At 41.7% G+C, this 24381-nt stretch overlaps 1 protein-coding gene across 1 annotated transcript in view; it reads left to right on the top strand.

The window, feature by feature from the left end:
• Positions 1 to 24381, top strand: part of LOC309562157 (inter-alpha-trypsin inhibitor heavy chain H3-like) — a 176211-nt gene that overhangs the window by 53285 nt on the left and 98545 nt on the right. The window contains exons 10-13 of the mRNA XM_082266282.1: positions 3125 to 3250; positions 7075 to 7256; positions 7405 to 7590; positions 18814 to 18953. Coding sequence (XP_082122408.1) covers positions 3125 to 3250; positions 7075 to 7256; positions 7405 to 7590; positions 18814 to 18953 — 634 coding nt within the window. The remainder of the gene's footprint in view (positions 1 to 3124; positions 3251 to 7074; positions 7257 to 7404; positions 7591 to 18813; positions 18954 to 24381) is intronic.

Here is a 24381-nt window from a genome sequence, read left to right as displayed (position 1 = left end):
TCTCCTTTATATAACTGTTACAAAGTAAGAAAAGAGTTGCCTTTTTTGTTTTATTTTGCAAAGGATGCAATGTCTCTGTAACTTTATGTTGTTTGAAACTGATTGGTAGACATTTCTGTCTAATCAGCAGTGTGCAGGAGGGTCATACCCAAAAAAAGCATATTGCCCATAGATACGATTTTTATTTTAGGACATCCCTGTTTCCAGGATGATCATCCTTCAACCTTCAGTCAGGAATCCTGTAAAATATTGTCAATCTGATTAATAATCCTGTAAACCACAGTTAAACTTGACTTGAGCCAGGTGTCAGAGCCAAGAGCCAGTCAAAGTCTGCCAGGAATAAGTGTCCGGTGTCATAACCAGGTGGTAGCTCCACAAGCCACAATTGTTGGACAAATATCACAAGCATTTGTTCAGAGTCAGGTGTCAGAGACTTGAGTCGGAGTCAGGTGTCAAAGCCAGGCATCAGTCAGAGTCAGGTGTCAAAGTCATGAGTCAAAATCAGGTGTCAGCAGTCAGTCTGATTTCGGAGTCATGTGTCATGTCAGAGTCAGGTGTAAGGGTCAGGTGTCAGACCCATGAGTAAGAGTCAATTGTCACAGTCAAGAGGTAGAGTCAGGTTTCGGACCCAGAATACAATGTGTAAGAGTCAGGTGTCAGAGTTATGAGTCAGAGAGAAAATTAGGAGTCAAGGGTCAGTCAGGTGTCAGACAGATGTTGGAGTTAGGTGTCAGGAATCAAAGTCAGGTGTCTAACTCAGGAGTCAGAGTCCCAATACATAGCTCAGGTTAGATATTTTGTGTGTAAAAAAGGCTTGGTCAGCATGTACCCTTTACCCCTACAACAAAGTCTACCCTTAGGAGCCATGTAGGTTCTTTTGCTAATTTTGAATGACCTGTTGGGCTTTAGAGTTCAAAGTATATGAAGAGTACTTTCTGAAAAGTTTTAAATGGAAAGTAAAACATACAAGACAAGAAATGAATATTACGGAGATGACTGTGTCCAAGGACATACCTGTTTAGTTGATTGCTGACTAATGAATAGCTGATAAAAGGGACGCCCACCAGAAAGAAGTAGAAAAAGAAGTGCACATGGAAAATTACAGAGAATTGCTTCTTTTCAATTTTTTTTACTATGTATTACAAATATAAAAACAAAGGGAATTAAAATGTAACCAGATATGCTGCCAAATGTAAGTCGTATCTGCCTCAAAAAATATATATAGATATATAGATATATATATATCTATATATACAAACGCTAAAAGGTTTAATGTGTGGAACCAAGACATCCTTAAAACAAGAAAACCACTCTGGGAATCTAGGGGAATTGGGGAGAAAAGGCCCTGGGTCTCAAGTGGTTTAAGTATGTTGGAGTAAAGGGCATTTATGAAACCCCAAGGGGCCTATTTATAAAACAATTGTTGGACAAATATCACAAGCATTTGTTCAGGTTTCACAAATTTTCACCATATTTTCTCTAATGCTATGACTTCATATGAACAACACCTCCATCCAGTACACAAAATGTGGTAAATTTTAAATTTGAGGTATTTTGGAAAAATATAAAGCATTTTGGACACTGGATGCTGATGATCATAGGAAGTAATTGAATTAGAGAAAATGCAGGGACAATGTGTGTGCAGCCTGAACGAATGTTTGAGACAGAATGTTTTATAAATAGACCCCCTATGAGTCCATCCACAGACACCTTTGTCACCCTCTGTGTGAGTGTATGCATGTGTAAAGACATGTCATCAGCACACCAAGGATTCCTAAAAAGGTCCAAAGCTTTATTTACATGGTCACACGGTACACATACAGTAATGTTTGGGAGCCACACAGGGCCCCTTTGTCAGCCAAGTAACAAAGTGCAGTACAAAGCACCAAGTATTTAACAAACAATCCACCAATCAGTGCAAACATTTGCGGCCTATTTCCGCCCCTGACATCATAAGCTCGCCATTACACTCATGTTACATAATGAAACGACATGACATAACTGTCAAAGCAAAGATACAACCAGTAAATAAATACCCATCCAAAACTACAATGGGCATTGATCCTATGTAGAAAGATGCTGGTCACTTTCTAGAACTAAAATTCCATTTGTATATTATTATTATTATTATATAGTATTTATATAGCGCCGACAGTTTACGCAGCGCTTTACAACTTGAGGGTAGACAGTACAAATACAATACATTTTAATACAGTAGGAATCAGAGGACCCTGCTTGTTAGAGCTTACAATCTAAGAGGGTATAATAAACGAGCCTGCTGGCTACGCTCAGCCATAAGCCGTGCAGTCCCTGGACACTGTATGTCCAAGCTGCCTAGCTGCAAGGAGGCGCCTGACTCACCCTCCAATGCTGGAGCATCCACCTGTAAAACCATTCCTGTTTTGTGGGTTGTCTCATTGTTGTCCATCTAGCGCACTTTTTGTTAACTTCATTAACACCAAAGCAGCTGAAACTGATTAACAACCCCCTCCGCTACTTCACTGACCAGATCAATATGCCGAGGGTTTAATTGACTTGATGCTGTACTCTGATTAAAAAGTGTTCCTTAAATTATTTTGAGCAGTGTACATAGGATCAATGCCCTTTGTAATTTTGACTATTATTTTACTGAATGTATCTTGCCCTTTGTAGTTTTGGATGACTATTATTTTACTGAATGTATCTTTGCTTTGGCAGTTATGTCATAACATTTAAACTGAGTGTAATGGCGGGCTTATGACATCATTTGATGTCAGGGGGTGGGGTAAGGGCACAAATATTTGCACTGATTGGTGAATTGTTTGTTAAACACTTGGTGATTTGTACTGCAAATTGTCCCTTGTCTAATGAAGGGTCCCTGCGTGGCTCCAAACTGTTGCTGTATGTGTACTGTGTGACCATGTGAATAAAGCTTTGGACCCTTTGATAAATCCTTGGTGTGCTGATGATATTTCCTCACTCTAATGGCCTACGGTTCCCAGCCGGTGGTCATTATAGCACCCAACATTACCACAGCCCTTTTCATGAATGTGTGCGTGGGGAATATTGCGTTTGGATATATGCATGTGTGAGTCACAATGAAGTATGTATATGTTATATCACTATTTACACATATTTTTTGCAGTCACAAATATCAATGATGCTGTGCTAAGGGCTGTGGAATTATTGGATAAAGCTCATAAACTAAACCAAGTCCCAGAAAGAAGTGTCTCTTTAATAGTTTTGCTAACTGATGGTGAAGCAAATGTGGGTAAGTAATCTTTTGTAGAATATGTTTCTTTAGGGTTCTCTAGATCAATTAACCACTTCAGTTCTGGACACTTTTACCCCTTTTCTGCCCAGGCCAGTTTTCAGCTTTCAGCGCTGTCACACTTTAGATGACAATTACTCAATCATGCAACACTTGGTGGTTTTAATCACGACTGGATTTCATATTTTGCTAAATAAATTAATAAGGATCGAACATTTTGAAAAAAAAAATGGAAAAGTTCCTATCAAATACTTACCGTATTTTCCTTTTCCCGATGGACTCCATGGTAGTATACGTATGGGTTTAGCCCATCTTCCTCTCCTACTCTATATGACCCTACTCCCATAAATTTTGCTCAGTGCTAGGGGTCGTGTTCCATGACTAGCCTACTCCAGCAGATAAGAGGAAACTCCTGCTGCCATGGAGTTCATCAGGAAAAGAAAATTACGGTAAGTATTTGATAATATTTTCCTCACAGACTCCATGGCTGCATACGTATGGGAAATACCTAGCCACACACACCCAGGTGGTCAACTGCTGGTCAAAAGAAAGTTTAATATGCACCATCAACAGACAGTATTTGCAAACCAAAGGTAATGGAAGATAAAGAGGCCGGTTCAACAGAGTAATGGGCCATAAAAGTGTTAATTGAAGACCACGAGGCCGATCTGCAGATCACTTCGGGGCAATGTGCCGAGAGGCTGCCCACAATGTAGAAACTCCTCTGGTTGAATGAGCAGTCACCGCCTCCAGAGGCACCAAGCCCTTAGCTTTATAGGCCCACTGAATGGTCTGAACAATCCAAGCAGCAATGGACCAGGAAGAGGCATGCAAACCCTTGTTCTTTCCAGCTGCAAAAATATATGTTAACTCTTAATTTTTCTTTTAGCATAACTGCCATCATGTCTCACTGTATACACATTACTTAGGCTTAAATCATCATCTTCTTAAATCATTTTTTGTGAATGTGTTTCTTACCTGGAGATACTTCCAGTACCGAAGCTTCCTGTTGCAGGCTGACAGTGCTAAGCCAAACAAAATGAAAGAAAATTCCCAGCTCAACTTACCAACCAGCCTACAACCAACTGAATTATCCTGTCTAACAATTTGCAATAAAAATAGGTGTTTAGTTTGCACACATTTGCAAATAAATCCATAAGCTGCAGAGCCACTTCACGGAACCCTAATATTATCTGCAGTCCTAACTCTATACATTTTTGAGAGGCTCCGCAGTGGAAGAAGATGCATGTTAATGGACAGATAAAGTGCAGGTAAGCCTGAAGGGAGCCCACCCCTCCTTAAAAACACAGGGGCGCACTGGACACCCAGCATAAAGCACGATGGCAGAAAAGGTGTCCAGTACCTCCTCTCACTAGTATTCCAACAGTACAAACAAATGGCCACTTGCCTTTGCAGCAAGGAGCCCATGGAAATAGTGACACATGTCAAACAATACCAAGGAAAATTCCTAGCTCAACTTACCGACCAGCCTGCAACCAACCAAATGATCCTGTCTAACAGTTTGACTTAAAAACGGGTATAGTTTGCATACATTTGTGGATACAGTTGGTTGCAGGCTGGTTGGTAAATTTTGCGTACATGGTTTTGTCAGGTGACGTCACAAGGGGCGGAGTCTCATGGTGACATCACCGAATGACCACACCCATGGCTATACAAGAACCATCAGAGAATGGAGCTGGCACAACCATGGGTGCCAGCGTCGGAGGAGGACTGGGTAAGTGGCGGAGAAGACAGCTACCGTGGAAAAGCCTGGAGGAAGAACACATCACCTGAGGGAGAAGACCAGAGGAAGAAGACAGCGGAGGGAGAAGACCGGAGGAAGAAGACATGTTGGAGCTACGATGGGGGAACATTCATTATTTTAATAAACGACTTGTCAAAAACTGTTTCTTGTTTTTATTTATACTAAACTGCTTTTTTGGGGTGAATGAGTAGGGGTACAATGTACCCCATACTCATTAACATGGGATCTGGGGGCCCCCTTGTTAAAGGGGGCTTCAGGATTCCGATAAGCCCTCTGTCCGCAGACCCCCACAACCACCGCCCAGGGTTGTCGGGAAGAGGCCCTTGTCCCCATCAACACAGAGCCAAGGTGCTTTGGGGTGGGGAGGGGTGCAGAGCCCACTAGTGCCCCCCTTTTCCTGACCTGCATGCTCGGATAAGGGTGTGGTATGGATTTGTATTGTTTTTTTGGTGTGGGGTTTACTTTCAAGATCCATACCAGACTCAAAGGCCACTGGCCCCACCTATAACTGGCCTTTGCAACAAGGAGCATATGGAAGGGTGACACATGTCAAACAATACCAAAGAATATTCCTAGCTCAACTTACCAACCAGCTTGCTGCCAACCAAATAATCCTATCTAACAGTTTGAATTAAAAACGGGTATAGTTTGCATACATTTGTGAAAACGGTTGGTTGCAGGCTAGTTGGTAAATTGTACTATATATGTTTTTGTCACATGAGTTGGTGTGACAAGGAGCGGAGTCTCATGGTGACATCACCAGATGGCCATGCCCCATGGCTATATAAAACCTGGCAGAGAACAGAGCTGGCACAACCATGGGAGCCTGCATCGGGGGAGGACTAGGTTTGGAGTAGAAGACAGTAGTGGCAGAGAAGACCAGAGGAAGAACACATCATCGGAGGGAGAAGACTGAAGGAAGAAGACAGCAGAGGGAGAAGACTGGAGCCCCCTGCCCGCAGACCCCCACAACCAACGACCAGGGTTGTCCGGAAGAGACCCTCATCCCCATCAACATAGGGCCAAGGTGCTTTGGGGTGGGGAGGTGCAGAGCTCGCTCGTCCCCCCCCTTTCCTGACCTGCTGGGCTGCATGCTCGGATAAGGATCTGGTATGGATTTTGGGGGGAAACCCAAGCCTTTTTTGTTTTTTTTTGCGTGTGGTTTCCTCTCAAAGTCCATACCAGACCGAAGGACCTGGTATGTACTTGTGGGGGGGGGGGGGCACGCCATTTTTTTTTCCCTTTTTGACGTGGGGTTTACGTTCAAGACCCATACCAGACTCAAAGCGTCTGGTATGGATCTGGGGGGGAAACCCCACACAGTTTTTTATTTTACACTTTGGCGTTGGGTTCCCCTTCAAGATCCTTTAGAGCACAAGTTGCAATGCCACAAGTTGGAACATGATGATCTGACTTAAATGCGATTTCCATTCAAATCAATGGGCTGAAAGTGGGATCACTTAAGAAGGCTCTCATGGGGAATCATTGATTTTGACATGTCCAAAAAACCCTGCTTGACGAGGCTTAACGCTGTATCCTGCATTAAGCCGTGTTTAGCGGCGTCAGACTTTTTTTTACAGCTGTAACGCTGGTCTTCAAAACGCACTGGCCCTGGGTTTTTTATGCAGCTTGAAAATGCCTATGCCACTTACAGCTCCTAAAAGCCTGTGTGTGCATGGACACATAGAATAACATGGAGAGGCATTTTTAAGCTGCAAAAAAAAAACATCTGACGCTGGTAAAAGCGGCCATAAAAATTCCCTGTGTGCATGTAGCCTAATAAATACACTCCCTTGCTAGAAATTTGGATCAAGGCAAAAGGAATACAAGGTCACATTATATACAGTATACTTTATCCCATCTCCCACTTACCAGACTAAAGTTAAAATATTTTGTGATCTTTTATTACCTCAAAAATCCTGATGCATGGTGATTGTCATATTATTCTGCTTTTAAGTGAATCACTGAAGCAATTTGATTTTATTTTTATCATATTTAACTGTATAATATGTGTCCTTTACCATAGCACTGATATGATTTTTGTTTTTTCTTCTACAAGGTGAAAGCAAACCAGAAAAAATTCAGGAAAATGTACGGAAAGCTAACAAAGACAGATACACCCTGTACTGTCTTGGCTTTGGTTATGGGGTTGATTATGGATTTCTTGAGAAGATGGCATTGGAAAATTCAGGCATTGCCCGTCGAATTTATGAGGACTCAGATGCAGCCTTGCAGATGCAGGTTAGATTTTTAATGTACAGTATATCCGTTCAGCTCACTAAACAGTATGATTCTCAAAATCCCTTTTATACTGAAATCGTTTTAGGCTTGTTATGTTTCACAGAAAGTATACCAAAATAAAACGAATATTTCTTTACTTCTATAATAGGGATTTTATACAGAAATTGCTAACCCAACATTGGTGAATATTAAAATGCAATATCCTGAGAATGCTATTGCAAACGTCACCCAGAACAGCTTCAAACATTACTTTGATGGCAGTGAAATTGTGGTTGCTGGACGAATAACCAATAATGATCTGGACTTCTTCTCTGCGGATATACAGGCAGAAGGGGTATGTATAAACTGTCTTGGTAAAAGTGCAATGTTTAAAAAAACATATTATTGTTGACTAAATCAATCCATGATTTGAATAAGATTTGCATTCCAACACACATCTTACTCCCCACTATTGATATCACCATAATATTGGAACTCTACCACATGAAATATGAGTATTCTTGCAACCAATGAGGTCTGCACTACATCACATGTACCTCACTTGATAGTATCCATTCCACCAGTAAGATCGGCACTCCTGCACACACAAACCCTATTTCCAGGTTTCCATATCACCATTAAGATCACCATTTCACATACACAGTTTATTCCCTAGAATCCATGTCACCAATAGAATCTGTACTCTAGCAATTACAACTTTCCCCCAATCATCCATATCAGTAGTGATCTGCACAGCAGTGAACATAGTTACCTCACCAGTATGCGCGCCTCAAGCCCTATTTTTACATGTCACCAATCTGCATAGCAGCACATACATCCCACTTCCCATGATGCATGAAAGCAATGAGATCTGCAATACAACAAAAACACTTTTTTCATGGCTATCCATGCCATCAGATCTTCACTCCAGCCCACAGACATTGGCAAGGTTTAACAGAATTTGTTATTTTAACCACTTAAGCCCCGGAGGATTTTCCTGCTAAACGACCAGGGGGTATTTTGCGATTCGGCACTGCGTGACTTTAATGGACAATTGCGCGGTCGTGTGAAGCTGTACCTAAATGAATTTGACGTCCTTTTTTTCCCACAAACAGAGCTTTCCTTTGGTGGTATTTGATCACCTGTGTGCTTTTTACTTTTTGCGCTATAAACAAAAAAAGAGCGTACTGTGACGAATACGGGTATCAGACCCCTGGCCTTCTCATCCACCTCGTGACCAAAGACCAAGCAATCTCACACCCTGCCGTCACTTGAGTAACAATGCCACTCTCAGCTGCACTCTGCACACAGATTGTCCAGCTTGCGGGACCACAATCTAGATGCCAGCAGACTGAGAGCGATTGTCACCGGGTTAATTAAACGATTAACCCTTTCACTGCCACCACCGCTACGTTTGAGCTTAGCGGATGCTCCTGATTTCACAAATATCAATTATGACTTTAGAATAACCGTCTGTAACACACACTGTCACCTGACAAGAATGTTTCAGATAGGTTAGCCTAAACAGTACAAATATCAATTATGACTTTAAAATAACTGTCTATAACACACAATAGCGCACTTCAGGAGGCAGATTCGTTTGGGTCAAGTTGCGTTCAAGAGCTTAGAGACAAAGTTTAACACTTTTCAAAATAAGGTTTAATTATAGAAAGGTGAAAAATTGGTGCGAATAAAAATATTTACAGAAAAATGGGTTACAACGAAATGGAGACACAATATACAGCAATTTAGAAATAGGAGAATAAAAGAATGAAAATACTTGCATTAAAACAGTCCTGGTATTACCTTAAGTGTCAGAGTTGAACAGGTATGTTTGGTTCTCCTTGGGGTGGTGTTATGTCGTTGATCTTAGGATGAGAACTGAGCTCTCTATCAGTTCCTGTCCTTTTCCCTGAGTTCAAAAGGGGTGGTGACGGGCAGCCCTGACCAATTATAATCAGAGTGGCAAAAAGGGCTGTCCTGTGGTTTATGACTCTTTCAAATGTACTTTGTGGACAGAGTCATACCACTCTTAATATCTCGACGTATGTAAGGGTTAGATTCTGGAACCTGATATTTTATAACTAAGCATGTCATTTGCTTTCAAACAATATCAAACATGAATATATTTTATCACAGAAGGGGTATCTTATCGATCGTTTCACTTTCCTGTACTACAGGATGACCATGTGCGGTCTCGTCATAATCAGCGTGCCATGCGGCATTCAAATATCTACTTTTTGTTAATATGTTATGTTTGGGTAAAAAGATATGATTTGAGCACGGATGGTGAGATGTAAATTAACAATTTGGCTTTGAGAATGTACAAAGCGATTTCACTGGACATCTAATCTGACCCCCTGCTGTCCTCGGAGACACAACTCCTGCTTGGTCACTCTGCTTGTGTATAGTAAAGGTGTGAAAAATGTCAGCTTAGCAGGAACCTGGTGGGGTGGGGGTGAGCGAGTGCCTTTTGGTTCCACTGATTAGAAAAAGGTGGGGGCTACTTCACTCAAGGAGCCTGGGTCACTAAACAAAATGGAAGTTGAGAGGACAAGATGGTGTCCGAACACTCAACACCATTACACGTACATTTTGCAAAAATAACAATATTTTTCACAAAAAAAATGTAAAAATCAAAATTTTTTAACATTTTCGGCCAATTTGTTTTATGCTACATATGTTTGGTAAAAAAAAATCGCAAAAAGCGTATTTTTATTGGTTTGCGCAAAAGTTATCGCGTTTACGAACAAAGGGAAAGATTTTTGTCATTTTTGTTGTTTTTTTTTTTAACGCGTAATGGCGGCGATCTGCGATTTTTTTTGCGGTACTGCGACATTGGGGCGGACAGATCGGACCCTTGACTGACATTTTTGACACTTTTTGGGTTACCAGTGACATTTCTAAAGTAATCAGTGCTATACATATGCACTGTTACTGTAAAAATACACTGGTAGTGAAGGGGTTAACTTTATTTGGGAGGGAGGGGCTGTGTGTGTCCCTAGGGGCGTGCTTTCTACTGTGATTGGCTGTGGCTTGAGCTGTAAGGACACTAATCAACGGATCTACATAGTAGATCCGTGTGATCAGTGTCTTTACACCGAGGAGAATGACAGGCAGCTTGTTTACACAAGCCGCCTGACTTTCTCCCTCTCCCCCGACGATCGCCGAGTGACCGGCGGACATCGGGTCCGCCAGTCACACGCGCGGGGGGTCCGTGACCGCGTGGGAGCGGGAGCGGGAGCGGGAGCGCGCCTCCGCGGGCGCGCGCTCGCTCCCCAGAGCCTCACAGGCTAGCGACGTAGACCTACGTCACTCTGCCTGTGAGGGGCTGACTGCCGCAGTAAATATACTGTGAGCAGTCGGCAAGCGGTTAAATGGCCATTTATCAGCCCTAAATCCTTTCTGTACCTGCACTGATATTGTTTTCCAATATATTTTTTATGTTTTTACGATGAAAGGCATTTCACATTCCTATGAACAGGATAAACTTATAATAAAATTGCACATCATCTATTCACTGCAATGTAAAATAGATCTTGTAGGATAAAAACTGCAATATACTTGTTGGAAGAAAACTGCAATATGCTGCAGTTTTCAAAAAAGAGAATGTGATACCAGGGTATGAAAAAGTAGGAACAACTTCTCCACAATGTTGCTTAGTGGGAGGATGAATAGTGCCCCACTAATGGTCAGCAAACTGAGGAGGGCCCCAAAGTTGGTGTCAGCGGAAGCACTAATGCCCCATTGCTGGTGTCATTAGGAGAAATGGTGCCCATCATTGGAGTTAGCGGGTCTAATTTTTCCCCACTCTTGTAGTCAGTAGGAAGAATAGTGTCCCACCCTTATCTTTAAATATACTCAATATCCTATGCTGCTCTCTAGTAGCCAGATTATTTCATAGCTTGAATTATACAAAAACACCAGGCAGGAGATCACTCTGCTCAACAGTGTCAGCTAAAGTACTTTGTTGGGTGATAGAACACTCTGTCTTCCAGCATGTAAGCAGGTGCTTGTAGGGTGTCATTTATTGTACAGTGGGGAAAATAATTATTTGATCCCCTGCAAGTATTGTAAGTTTGTTTAAAGGGTCTATAATTTTTATCATAGGTGTATTTTAAATGATAGAGACAGAATATCATCCAAAAATCCAGAAAGAATCACACAATACAAATGTTAAAAATTGAGTTGTGTTCAGTGAGTAAATGAAGTATTTGATCCCCAAGCAAAACATGACTTAGAACTTGGAGAAACCCTTGTTGGCAAGCACAGAGGTAAGATGTTTTTTTGTAGTTAGTGACCAGGTTTGCACACATCTCAGGAGGGATTTTGGTCCACTCTTCTTTACAGATCTTCTCTAAATCCTTAGGGCTTCATGGCTGTCACTTGGCAACTCCAAGTTCCAGCTCCGTCCATAAATTTTCTCTAGGAATAAGGTCTGGGGACTGGCTAGGCCACTCCATGACCTTTATGTGCTTCTTCTAGAGCCACTCCTTTGTTGCCGTGGCGGTATGTTTTGGGTCATTGTCATGCTGAAAGACCAGACCATGACCCATCTTCAGTGTTCAGGCTGAGGGAAGAATATTCTTATCTAAGACATTACAATACATGGACCCATCCATTGGCCCTCTCAAAGTTGGTCTGTACTTTTAGCAGAGAAACCGTTCCAAAGCAAAGTGTTTCCACCTCTTTCCTTGACTGTAGGGATGGTGTTCTTAGGGTCATATTCAGCATTTTTCTTCCTCTAAACGCGAATAGTCCCCCTCCTCATGAAGGCACGTGTACAGTCATGCCACAGAACATCTAAATGATTTAGAGGAGGATTGGGAGAAAGTGCTGTGGTCAGATGAGGCCAAAATTGAGCTCTTTGGCATTACCTCAACTTGCCATGTTTGGAGGAAGAAAAATGCTCACTTTGACCCTAAGAACACCATCCCTACAGTCAAGCATGGAGGTGGAAACATGATGCTTTGGAGATGTTTCTTTGCTAAAGGTACAGGCCGACTTTGCAGCATTGAGGGGCCAATGGGCAGGGCCATGTATTGTATAATCTTGGATGAGAACTTTCTTCTCTCAGGCAGAACACTGCAGGTGGGTCATAGATGGATCTTTTAGCATGACAATGACCCAAAACATACCCCCAAGGCAACAAAGAAGAGGTTTAAGTAGAGGCACTTTAAAGTCATGGAGTAGCCTAGTCAGTTTCCAGACCTTAATCCTATAGAAAATTTATGGAGGAAGCTGAAATTTAGAGTTGCCATGCGACAGCCAGGAAACCCTAAGGATTTAGAGAAGATCTATAAAGAAGAATGGACCAAAATCCTTCCTGAGATGTGTGCAAACCTGGTCACCAACTACTAGAAACATCTTACCTTTGTACTCTCCAACAAGGGTTTCTCCACCAGGCAGAGGCGGCTCTAGACTTTTTGAGGCCTTAGGCGAAATTCAAATATGAGGTCCCCCGCGCACGATAAAAAAAATAAATAAGCAAGCGATATTAAAATTGACTGTATAAATTGCATATTTTAAGGCAAACATCAATACATCTCAGAACCTCAGTATTCACAGCTCTTAGAATCTTATTTTTGTAATTAAATTATTCTACAAAATATCTATACACAAACATTGGGTATAGATAAAAAGATTGTGACTGACTACTCAGTTATTCTTGTTGGTGTCTCCTAAAAGTGAAAAAAGGTTGTCGACAGTGTAGTAAAAAAACACTATAGGGTCAGGAACACAAATGTGTATTCCATCCAATGCAGAGTGACCAGCGCCCCCATCCAATGCAGAGTGACCAGTGCCCCCAACAATGCAGAGTGACCAGCGCCCCCATCCATGCAGAGTGACCAGCGCCCCCATCCAATGCAGAGTGACCAGCTCCCCCATCCAATGCAGAGTGACCAGCGCCCCCATCCAATGCAGAGTGACCAGCCCCCCATCCAATGCAGAGTGACCAGTGCCCCCATCCAATGCAGAGTGACCAGCGCCCCCATCCAATGCAGAGTGACAAGCGCCCCCATCCAATGCAGAGTGACCAGCACCCCCATCCAATGCAGAGTGAACAGCGCCCCCATCCAATGCAGAGTGAACAGCGCCCCATCCAATGCAGAGTGAACAGCGCCCCCATCCAATGCAGAGTGAACAGCGCCCCCATCCAATGCAGAGTGAACAGCGCCCCCATCCAATGCAGAGTGACCAGTGCCCCCAACAATGCATAGTGACCAGAGTGACCAGTGCCTCCATCCAATGCAGAGTGACCAGTGCCTCCATCAAAATACAAATATTAGAGCTGCTGCTACAAGCCACTACTGCCTGGGCTGGCCATATAAAGAATTGTGGATGGATGGTGGTGGGGTAGTATTCCATTTAGGTCACTCACTCGCTCCGCCTGTCCTCAGGGCTGCTGATAGAAATCGCGGGGCCCTGTACAGCCTACCTGACAAGGCCCCCCTACAGAAAATATCAAAGAGATATTTTGCTAAATATACACTAAAACCAGTATTAGCTGACACAAAACACAACCTAACTTACTAAATTTCTACTAAATCTAAAATTTACAAAACTGTATTGAGGTAATAAATAAAGCTCTATGTGTGAATGAGGTCTGGGGCCTCATTCACATGGGCTATGTGGCCTGTAAAGTATTAATAAGTGGATTGTTTATGTGACTGGAGCCACCTGGAGTTGTGTGCAGGCAAACTATGTTACACTATGTGGCTGTATGAACACATCTGCAGGTCCTAATTTGAAAAGTGTATGGGTTCAGGTGTACAGCCCCCAACACAAAAAGTGGGCATTTGGGGCCACTCACCAACACCTGCCAAATTAAAACCTGCAGCTGTGTTCATATAGCTGCTGTGTCTCCATAAAGTAGCAGGTAGCTCAAGCCGCATAAGCAAATCACTCATTCACATGGCCACAGAACCAGTTTAAATTAGCCCTTTTCATTTATTTCTTTTTTTTTTTTACAATTTTATTATTTTTTTACTAAAAAAACAATTTTTAAACAATCCTGTTGAGCAGATGAATGATCAGGAAGTGCTCTGTGCAGAGGCTCTTTGTTCATTCACAAACTGAAGAATAGTAAACAGTTTACTATTCTTCAGTTATGAATGAGCATGGTGAGTGAAAGGTAGCTATCACTCACTCATTGTGGAAAAAGGAAAGGAAGGGGTTGGTAAATATGACATATTTACCAATCCCCACCCCTATCCTGAAACGATGCCCCTGTGTGTGGGGAGAGAAGAAGCTACTGCTGGGGGGTGTACAGGGAGATCAGAATGCTGGAGGAGGGGGGGGGGGGAGTTGTATCCTGGACAGGGAGAATGATCATAGCGGATCCATAGGGGGATTGGTTTTGGGGATAATCCAGATTAATGATTAATAAATATCCATAGAATTATTTGCAAATTAAAAAAATAATAATAAATATTTTATATATATAGTAAAATGATTAAGGGTTATTATAGGTAAGGGAATGGGACTGACCTGTAGTTAAAGAGGAAGTAAACCCTCCTCTGACACTTGTACCTATAGGTGATCCTATGATAAGGCTTACCTATAGGTACTGTAAATATCTCCTAAACATGTACCGTTTAGGAGATATTTACCTTACATGCAGCCTGTGACATCACTGGCGCATGCGCTCTGAAGGAACGGCCGATGGTGCCGTTCCTTCAGAGCCCCGTGCCGTGACCGTTGGCTCCGGCGCGCGTGCACGGGAGTGATGTCACCGCGGCTCCGGCCAATCAGATGGCCGGATGCTGCGATCCCAGAAGACGGGCGACTGGACATGTCGCCCGTCATAGAGGTGAGTGAGCGGCACAGCGGGGGCTCGTTCTTAGGTAAGTATTTCATAATGAGCTAGTATGCGATGCATACTAGCTCGTTAAGATTACATTGACACCCCCAGCGTATCGCATATGGCAGTGTGAACTGCCGGGGGTGCGTGTGCGATGCGGGAACAGGCTGCGGATTCGCAGCCTTCCCGCATTGCATAAGTGTGAACCGGACCTCAATTAGGAATCCTGTAATGATAGATCCAAGCTATAGGTATTAGGAAATGGGGCATTATTAATCAGAATGACTAGTAAAGGGGTAAATAGAAGTGATTTATCAGTGATACATAGATTTGTAGTAGGGAACTGAGTCTGTTATGGGTGATGATAGTGTAGAAGGGGGAGAAGAAATTACATTGCATAGGGGAATGAGTGATTTGTGGCAATGAGTTGTGGGAGAAGCAGACTAGGAGAGAGCCCCAGCCACATAAACACTGAGCCAGGCTGGATAAGATAAGAGACATCTATGGCTATAATAACGGTGTCAGGGAGGCAGAGCTGGGAGGGGGAGCAGAAAAGGACATACATGCTGGGCAGTTGCAGGAACAGGATGGACTGTGAGACAGGACCGATCACATGGGAGAGGGAGTGACTGCACAATCATCTTAACTGAGTTAACTGAGAAGGGAGAAAGATACGAGCATAATTGGAGGGATGGGGGGGTGTGATATATGACAGGGACAGTAAGCAGCCTAAAGCACGGCAAGAATCTGGGGGGGACGGGCTGGTCTGAGAAAGTTTAACTTACCAAGGTAGATAGAAGGTAATGCAGGAAGCAGAGCTAAGATCAGAGCACTGAGGCACGCAGGGAGAGAATGAAGGAATGCTGTGAATTGGCTGCAGAGTTAGAGAGTCCCTTGTCAGCTGCCAGGCCCGGTACATGAGGACCAGTGGTACCTCCTTATCAGCAGCCCTGTCTGTCCTTACCTTTTTCTCTCTTCTCTTCTCCTGGTACCGCTGGCGGGAGAATGCAGGGGAGGAGTTATGTTGAGTCGTGATGTCTTCGCTCTCCATTGGCTGATTGCAGGACCAGGAGGAGGAGACTCGCAGCAGAGCACAGCACAGCACGCACGGGTGAAACCACGATGTGAGTGCGGGGCCAAGGTTTTTCAATCCTGTACTAGCGCCGGCGCCGCGGCAATGTGGATGCGGCCACCGGCGGCCAAGATTACATTTCTACTTATATTATTTACTGAACAGAAAGGCGGCCGCGAGGCCCCTTGAAGCGCGAGGCCTCAGGCGGCCGCCTAAACCGCCTAATTAGAGAGCCGCCTCTGCCACCAGGTACTAAATCATGTTTTGCTCGGGGATCGAATATTTATTTTACTCACTGAACTGTAACCTAATTTATAGCATTTGTTTTATGTGTTTTTCTGGATTTTTGGTTGATATTCTGTCTCTATCATTTAAAATACACCTATGATAAAAATAATAGACCCTTCATTTCTTTGTAAGTGGGTAAGTGGGCAAACTTACAAAATCTGCAAGGGATCAAGTAATTATTTTCTGCTGTTGTATTCATTGTACTGTGTAGTTTTACAGACAGTTACAGGTTGCCCAGGATGATAAGGGGTTAACTGTATCTAGACTCTTTTCCTGGGCTTTCTGAGTCCTGCCCCCTGCTGTAAGACACATAAATACAGGGGAGGGCTCAGAGCTTTGGCTCTCTTCCACATGGGAGTAACTGCTGCATTTAGAAAGGAGGAACTGCTGCAACATGTAAGCCTTAGTGGAGCACATAGTCCCCTTCTGGGTCACTCTGCTGGGATTCTTCCTGGACCAGGAACCTACCATTACTGGGTTTTTGCTGAATAGACTTTGCTTCTCTGGAAGGTATGAACCTGCCAGCCTGCATTAGTTGGTTAGGGCTGGACTCTGTTTCATGAATGTGTGCTGTTGAACTGTGTTTCTGAATCTTTAGTAAAGCTGTTAACTGTTTTAAGCCTGGTCTGAAGTTACTCTAAAGGGGTGCATGATGGTTTCTGGTGTATGAAAAAACAAGGCCTGTAAAGCACATATGGGGTACAGAACCAAGGCCACTATAAAGGGTTAACTCAGCAGAAGGTGTGGAAAAAGTGAACGTTTGCCACAGCTATCCAAGGGCTAAAGCCTGTCATGAAGTGTAGTACCTGGCATGGTGGTAGGTCCTCCAGCAGCGAGAGGGTCAATGATCTGGCCTCCTCCCCAGCAGTCAGTTCCCTGAAAGTATCAGGCCCTAACCCGTGTTATAGAGACCCACGGCATGGCCGCATGGTACGAGAGCATTAAGTGTTAGTCAAGTGCACACATGAGGTCTGTGAGATCCTACACAGCAGGACCCCATTGTGAACACTGAACAGGTGGAACAGGCATGGGCTCAGTGGTGTCCCTTCTAACACAGACATACAACACACAATGAGGAAGGTGTGCAGTATTATGGGACAGCTTGTTTACAGAGGGACTCTTTACATGTATACAGTGTACCACCATAATGTTGATGTTTTATGAGCGCAGCCCTGGCTGTTCCCAGACATTGATGAGCGTGCACACATGCAAAAGGTATCCCCATGTTAAGGGTGAGGTGGCCCCGACCACAGCCTGGCACCCACTGCCATTCTGCGTACAGGGCCTTCAGGATAAGGGCTAAAATAAGAAAACAGTGGAGAATATAATGCTCAGATGCTGTAGTTTGATGACGGCTTTTTTTATTTCGGATAAGTCCATTAGAACTTCTCAGTGAAGTATCATACCCTGTTTTTTCTATAGTAAAAACTAGGATAGTATTGGTAAAGAATCTTATGAAAACTTTGTGATGTATTGTACACTATATTGTCAAAAGTATTAGGACGCTTGCCTTCACACACATGAACTTTAATGGCATTCCAGTCTTAGTTTTTAGGGTTTAATATTGAGTTGGCCAATCCTTTGCAGCAATACCAGCTTCAACTCTTCTGGGAAGGCCGTCCACAAGGTTTAGTAATGTGTCTATGAGAATGTTTGACCATTCTTCCAGAAGCTTATTTGTGATGTCAGACCCTGATGTTGGATGAGAAGGCCTAGCTCAGTTTCCACTTTAATTCCTGCCAAAGGTGTTCTGTCGGGTTGAGGTCAGGACTCTGTGCAGGCCAGTTAAATTACTCTACCCCAAACTCTCTCATCCATGCCTTTATGGACCTTGCTTTGTGCACTGGTCCAAATCATTTGGTGTAGGGGGATTAAGGTGTGGGGTTGATTTTCAGGGGTTGGGTGTGGCCCCTTAGTTCCAGTGAAGGGACCTCTTAAGGAGTCAGCATACCAAGACATTTTGGACAATTTAATGCTCCTGACCTTAACCAGATAGAACACCTTTGGGATGAACTAAAGTGGAGACTGCGAGCCAGACCTTCCCATCCAACATTAGTGCCTGACCTCACAAATGCACTTCTGGAAGAATGGTGAAACATTCCCATAGACACACTCCTAAACCTTGTAGACAGCCTTCCCAGAAGAGTTGAAGCTGTTATAGCTGCAAAAGTGGGCCAACTCAATATTGAACCCTACGGACTAAGCCTGGGGGTGTCACCAAAGTTCATCTGTGTGGAAAGGCAGGTGTCCCAATACTTTTGGTAATATAATGTACTTCCTCCTAAGTATGCTGGATTTATCTCTCTCTCTCTCTCTCTCTCTCTCTCTCTCTCTATATATATATATATATATATATATATATATATATATATATATATAGAAAATAATTAGTTATGTCTATATTACTTGGACAGGCAGATAATTTACTGAAATACAGTGAAAATGTTCAACTCCTAGAGAAGGATGGGGTGAGCAAGCAGCAGGAGTACATATTCGGTGACTTTACTGAGAGACTTTGGGCCTACCTCACCATACAGCAACTGCTGGAGAAACGGTATGTTTGCATGTATTATTGTTTGCATCCTAAAAAGAACATGTTCTGACTACAATTATTTCAATATTTTCTCTACCAAAGAGTTCGAAAAATAGTTTGCAAACCTGCATCAGAAGATTTAAGAAAATATTTTATGGTATGGTATGCCCTACGTTCCACAAATGTGTTTGGGTTCTTTCACACGCAATGGAATCCGTTCTGGTCAGTGGGGGATCGATCCGCCGTTCCCCGCTGAGCAGGCGGATGACAGCTCTGCCTCCGCTCTGTGTGCGGAGACAGAGCTGTCAGATCCCCGCTGTCCTCTATGGGGAGATCAGAAAAGAACGGACCTACAGGCAATAAATAGAAAATGTGTGAGTCTAAAAATAAATAAATAATTAAGGTGACTCGTGTAGTAAATAATGTAGACACTAGGTGGCAGTGCTATTAAAAGATGATAAGTGTGGATATCCAAGTAAAACAATTGTAAAGTGATAAAACGTGCCAAGTGGTGTATTGATATCAGGAGTAAAATGTCAATACCAAAAAACAAAGAAATCTCCCAATATAGTGAAATAATGGATATCCAGGTGAGAATTAATATATAAAAATGGTAATAAAAAGTTAAATATTGTGCCAAGTGAAATAGAAGTGTTTGGGATCTCTAAAAACACTTATAGGGATTCCAGGAATAAATATAATTGATATCTGGTGAATAAAATAAAGATACACAAAGAATTAAATAGTCCGTAATGAAAGTGAAGAAAGTCCACAGATTTGATCAATATAATGATCTTCCAAAATTGTGCAGCAATATTGTGCTATAAACTGCCAGAAGAAATTTTCATGGATGTAGGGGGTGCTTCCCAGTGGTGGATCAGGATGTGGGTGCCGGGTGAGGGAATTTCCGTGCTCCCCTTCCTATGTAGCCCGCACTCACCAGAGAGCGGCACCCCTACAGGGGTAACCAGCGTTGGATTAATGGGGTGTTCCCCGGTAAACTGCGGTGAGCCTCTCCACTCCTTCTGGGATCAATTGCACTTCCTCCCTCCAGTAGTTAGGTATTTAGGCAGGCGATGTGTAGTATGGGATCATAAGCAGCACTCCAGAGTATTAGGAATGATGTCCGAGATTATATGGATAGAAAACGCTAATATAGTGATGTACCGTAAAATGTATCAATTTATTAAACAATTTACATAAAGTACTCACATTTAAAACAAAGATACAGCATCCGTAAGCAGGTAGGGACCGCGAACCCCTCGTATAGCGGTACTTCCGGACACCGTGCGTCTCAGCAACCGGATGTGCGTCTCAAAGGGCGGAACTGACGTGCCTACGCTCTACGCGTTTCGTCATCAAGCTGACGTCATCAGGAGCAGCGTGAGGCTACGTGAGTCCCGCTTGTATAAATCCTAGTAGGTTGCCCGGCAACCGGAACGGGCGCCCAATCGGAAAATTCATGCTAGCGCGTCATCGGTTGTTGGGTAGAACTTACTAATCTAAATCTAAAGGAAGTGTTGAACTCTCCTGAGTGGTTTGTGTTGACCAATTAATTTTATTCGGGAGCCAGAATCAGCAGTTGCTAGGATAATGTTTTAAAGGTGAATTGGTTTATTCTGTGACCACGGGTAGTAAAACTGAGTTTAAAATAACAAAAGGATCTGAAAAAGCGCCCAAGCTAATTAGTCTATAATTTGGAGATTATGTATTCTCAGATGTAAGAATATAATTAAATTAGCGGCAAATATAATTAGATAATTAAATATAGTCAGGTGTAAAAATATATTTAAATTAGCATCATAGAATATAATCGTCAAAAATAGATTGGATGAAAAATTCTATGAAATGGTTTAAAAACATATACACTCTAAATGAAGATAAAGAGAAATTATTATTAAAAAAATATATATATTATTAAAAACTATTAAAATTTTTTTTATAATATTCGGGAAATCTGGCGGAACAGCCCGAGACAGCATTATAATTATGGAATAATTCCAGTAAGGACTACATCATGTTTGTGGAACTGATATGTATATTAAGTTATTGTAAAAAAAGTATATATTATCTAAAATGAAATTTCATATTAAAATAATTATGGGAATGCGGGGATATATATATATATATATATATATATATATTGTGTTACATCTTGCTCTCTACTCTATTCTCATTGGGGAAAAGAAAGGCATTCATTTCCTGTGGACAGGCAACCCACTGGGTGATACATACATATACAGGATGTATATTATTTAACAAACCTCTACATACCTATAATAAAGGTATATGTAAAAACATATACCAATAAACATCATATATGTGGTCATATATGTAACATTATAAATCCATATGATATACTATAAGGACCAAGAAATAAATTATCATTATATAAATTGGAAGGGTGTGTCTAGACCAAAATAATCACTCCTGGTATATATAAGTATCTGGATCAAGTAATCAGCCCTAGCGTATCTATAGACGAAAGGAAGGTCATGTGAGTTAGTGATAGTCATAATTAGTATATGTTCTAGTTAAAAGAGAATATATGGGTAAATTGTCATAATTGTATGCAGAAGAAACTATATAAAGAAATAACTAAGTGTATTAGGACATGATATATTGCTCCAATGGGAACTTAATGACAAATTTGTTGATAGTTGTCAGTAATGTAAAATTAATTAAAAGATTAAAAATTAATTAAAAGTCAGAAATAAAACAATTCAAGTCTGGATAGACTGTGTTTAGGAAATCCTCTTTTAATATTTCCAATGTGTTCCCTGATACGGACCATTAAGGGTCTGGTAGTACTGCCTATGTACTGTAGTTTGCAAGGACATTCGACAATATAAGTCACGTGAGTGCTATGGCAGGTAATCAGGTTTTTTATTTTAAAAGTCTTCTTATTCACATTGGATTTAAATTGTGTGGTTTTCTTTTTCTGTGCTGGGTTATTTCTGCAGGCTAGGCAATTACGACATCGGATGAAACCCTTCATATCCGGAAAAAGTTTCACTTCTTTTGGAGGATTTACTACATTGTGGACAAGTCTGTTCCTCAGCGTAGGTGCCTTACGATAAATGAATCTTGGCCTACTTGGTAAAATTTTAGAGAAAGTCTTATCTGATTTTAAAATAGGCCAGTACTTCTTAAAAAATTTTTCTACTGATTTGTATTGCTTGTTAAAACCAGTTATAAAAGCATATTCAAAATTATTATCGTTGTTTCGAGTCTTCGTTTTTAGTAGTTCCTCTCTTGGCATATTTTTTATATTGTCTTTTGTTCTTTCTAAAATCACTTTATCGTATCCTTTCTCCTCAAATCGTTTAGTTAGTTTTGCAGCTTGTATTTCAAAATCTTCAATATTGGTACAGTTTCTTCTGACCCTCATATATTGTCCTTTAGGTATGTTTTGCTTCCATTTTGGATGATGGCAGCTGGAGGTCGGGATATACCCGTTTTTATCTGTAGGCTTAAAAAAAGTTTTGGTCTCTATTCTATCAACCTTTTTAAAAATCTGTAGATCCAGGAAATCAATTTGTTGTTTATCATAGTTGGCTGTAAATTTTATACCATAAGGGTTGTTGTTGAGTTGCTGAATAAAATTATTTAAAGTGTCTTGTGCTCCTTCCCATACTAAGAATATGTCATCAATGTAACGACGGTAGAACTGTAGTTGTGGTATACTTTTTCCATAGATCATTTTCTCCTCAAGCATGTTCATAAAGATGTTGGCTACACTGGGGGCATAACGTGCCCCCATGGCCACGCCTTTTGTTTGTAGGTAAAATACTTTATTGTACCAGAAATAATTATTTTCCATTGCAAGTTGCAACCCTTCTACAATGTAGTTGATCTGTGCTTGTTTTAGGTCGGTTTCTTCTGATAAAGCCTTTCTGACGCTTTCTATCCCATCCTTCTGTTCAATGCTGGTGTAAAGTGAATTTGCGTTAATTGTTACCAGGAACTGTGTCTCCTTTGTTGTGAATTGTTGCAGTTCTTTGATCAATTGGGTGCTGTCTTTTAAATATGATGTTCCATTGCTGACTAGCGGCTGAAGGAATGTGTCCAGATATTCCCCAAGTCTAGAGAAGAGTGATTAGATCCCGCTAACTATTGGTCTCCCTGGCGGTTTATCCAACCTTTTGTGAAGCTTTGGGAGATAGTAGATGACAGGTGTTTTTGCTGCTTTTGGAAGTAGGTACATAGCTTCCTTTTCTGTTAATATTCCTAATTTAGTTCCTTTCTTGATGTATGCCTCTAATTTTTTCTTGTATTCGTTCTTTGGATTTTTAGATAATTGTTTGTATGTGCCAGGGATACTCAGGAGATTTTTCATTTTGTCCTCATAATCTTGTTTTTTGATGATCACAAGACCGCCTCCTTTATCGGCTGGGCGTATTACCACATCTTTCTTTTTTTCAATTTCTGCTATGGTATCCCAAATTTTATTCTCCTTGTTGTTGTATGTCTTTAGGTTTTTAATGTCGTATTCCACCATCTTCTTGAATGCCTGCATGCATTCATTGTTTGGGACTTTGGGATTAAAAATGGAGCGATTCCTTAATTTAGTGTGTTTAAAAGGGTTGCTGTTATCAGTAGTCCTCTGGGTTCCGTTAATTTTAAAAAATTTCTTTATGTTCAATTTTCTTAAAAACCTCTGTACATCTATGTATGCTTCAAATTTGTCTAGGTTCTTATTGGGGGCATATTTCAATCCTAAGTCTAAAATTTCTAGTTCCTCCGTGGTAAAAACAATTTCACTAAGATTAAAAATTCCTTCACCTAGTATTCTCTTCTTCGTTTTCTTTCTCCCCCCACGTTTCCCTCTGGTCCATTTCCTCCGTCCCAGCGGTTGTTCCAAGTATTCGGCCTCCCAGTATTCTGTTGAAAGAAGTTGGAGTTCCTCCAACCCCTCTGGTATGATGTTCCTTGATGGTACGTATTCCCTGTTGGTCTGTTGTAATCTGTGGGTCTTGGGGGTCCTCTCCAATTTTGTCCTCGTGACTGGTTGTACCATACTCCCGAATACTTGGAACAACCGCTGGGACGGAGGAAACGGACCAGAGGGAAACGTGGGAGGAGAAAGAAAACGAAGAAGAGAATACTAGGTGAAGGAATTTTTAATCTTAGTGAAATTGTTTTTACCACGGAGGAACTAGAAATTTTAGACTTAGGATTGAAATATGCCCCCAATAAGAACCTAGACAAATTTGAAGCATACATAGATGTACAGAGGTTTTTAAGAAAATTGAACATAAAGAAATTTTTTAAAATTAACGGAACCAAGAGGACTACTGATAACAGCAACCCTTTTAAACACACTAAATTAAGGAATCGCTCCATTTTAATCCCAAAGTCCCAAACAATGAATGCATGCAGGCATTCAAGAAGATGGCGGAATACGACATTAAAAACCTAAAGACATACAACAACAAGGAGAATAAAA

This window comes from Pelophylax lessonae (assembly GCF_965119305.1).
Source record: "Pelophylax lessonae genome assembly, chromosome: 8".
In the NCBI taxonomy this organism is placed as follows: Eukaryota; Metazoa; Chordata; class Amphibia; order Anura; family Ranidae; genus Pelophylax; species Pelophylax lessonae.
The sequence above is the reverse complement of the archived record's forward strand: the minus strand, read 5'-3'. Positions and strand labels throughout refer to the sequence as shown.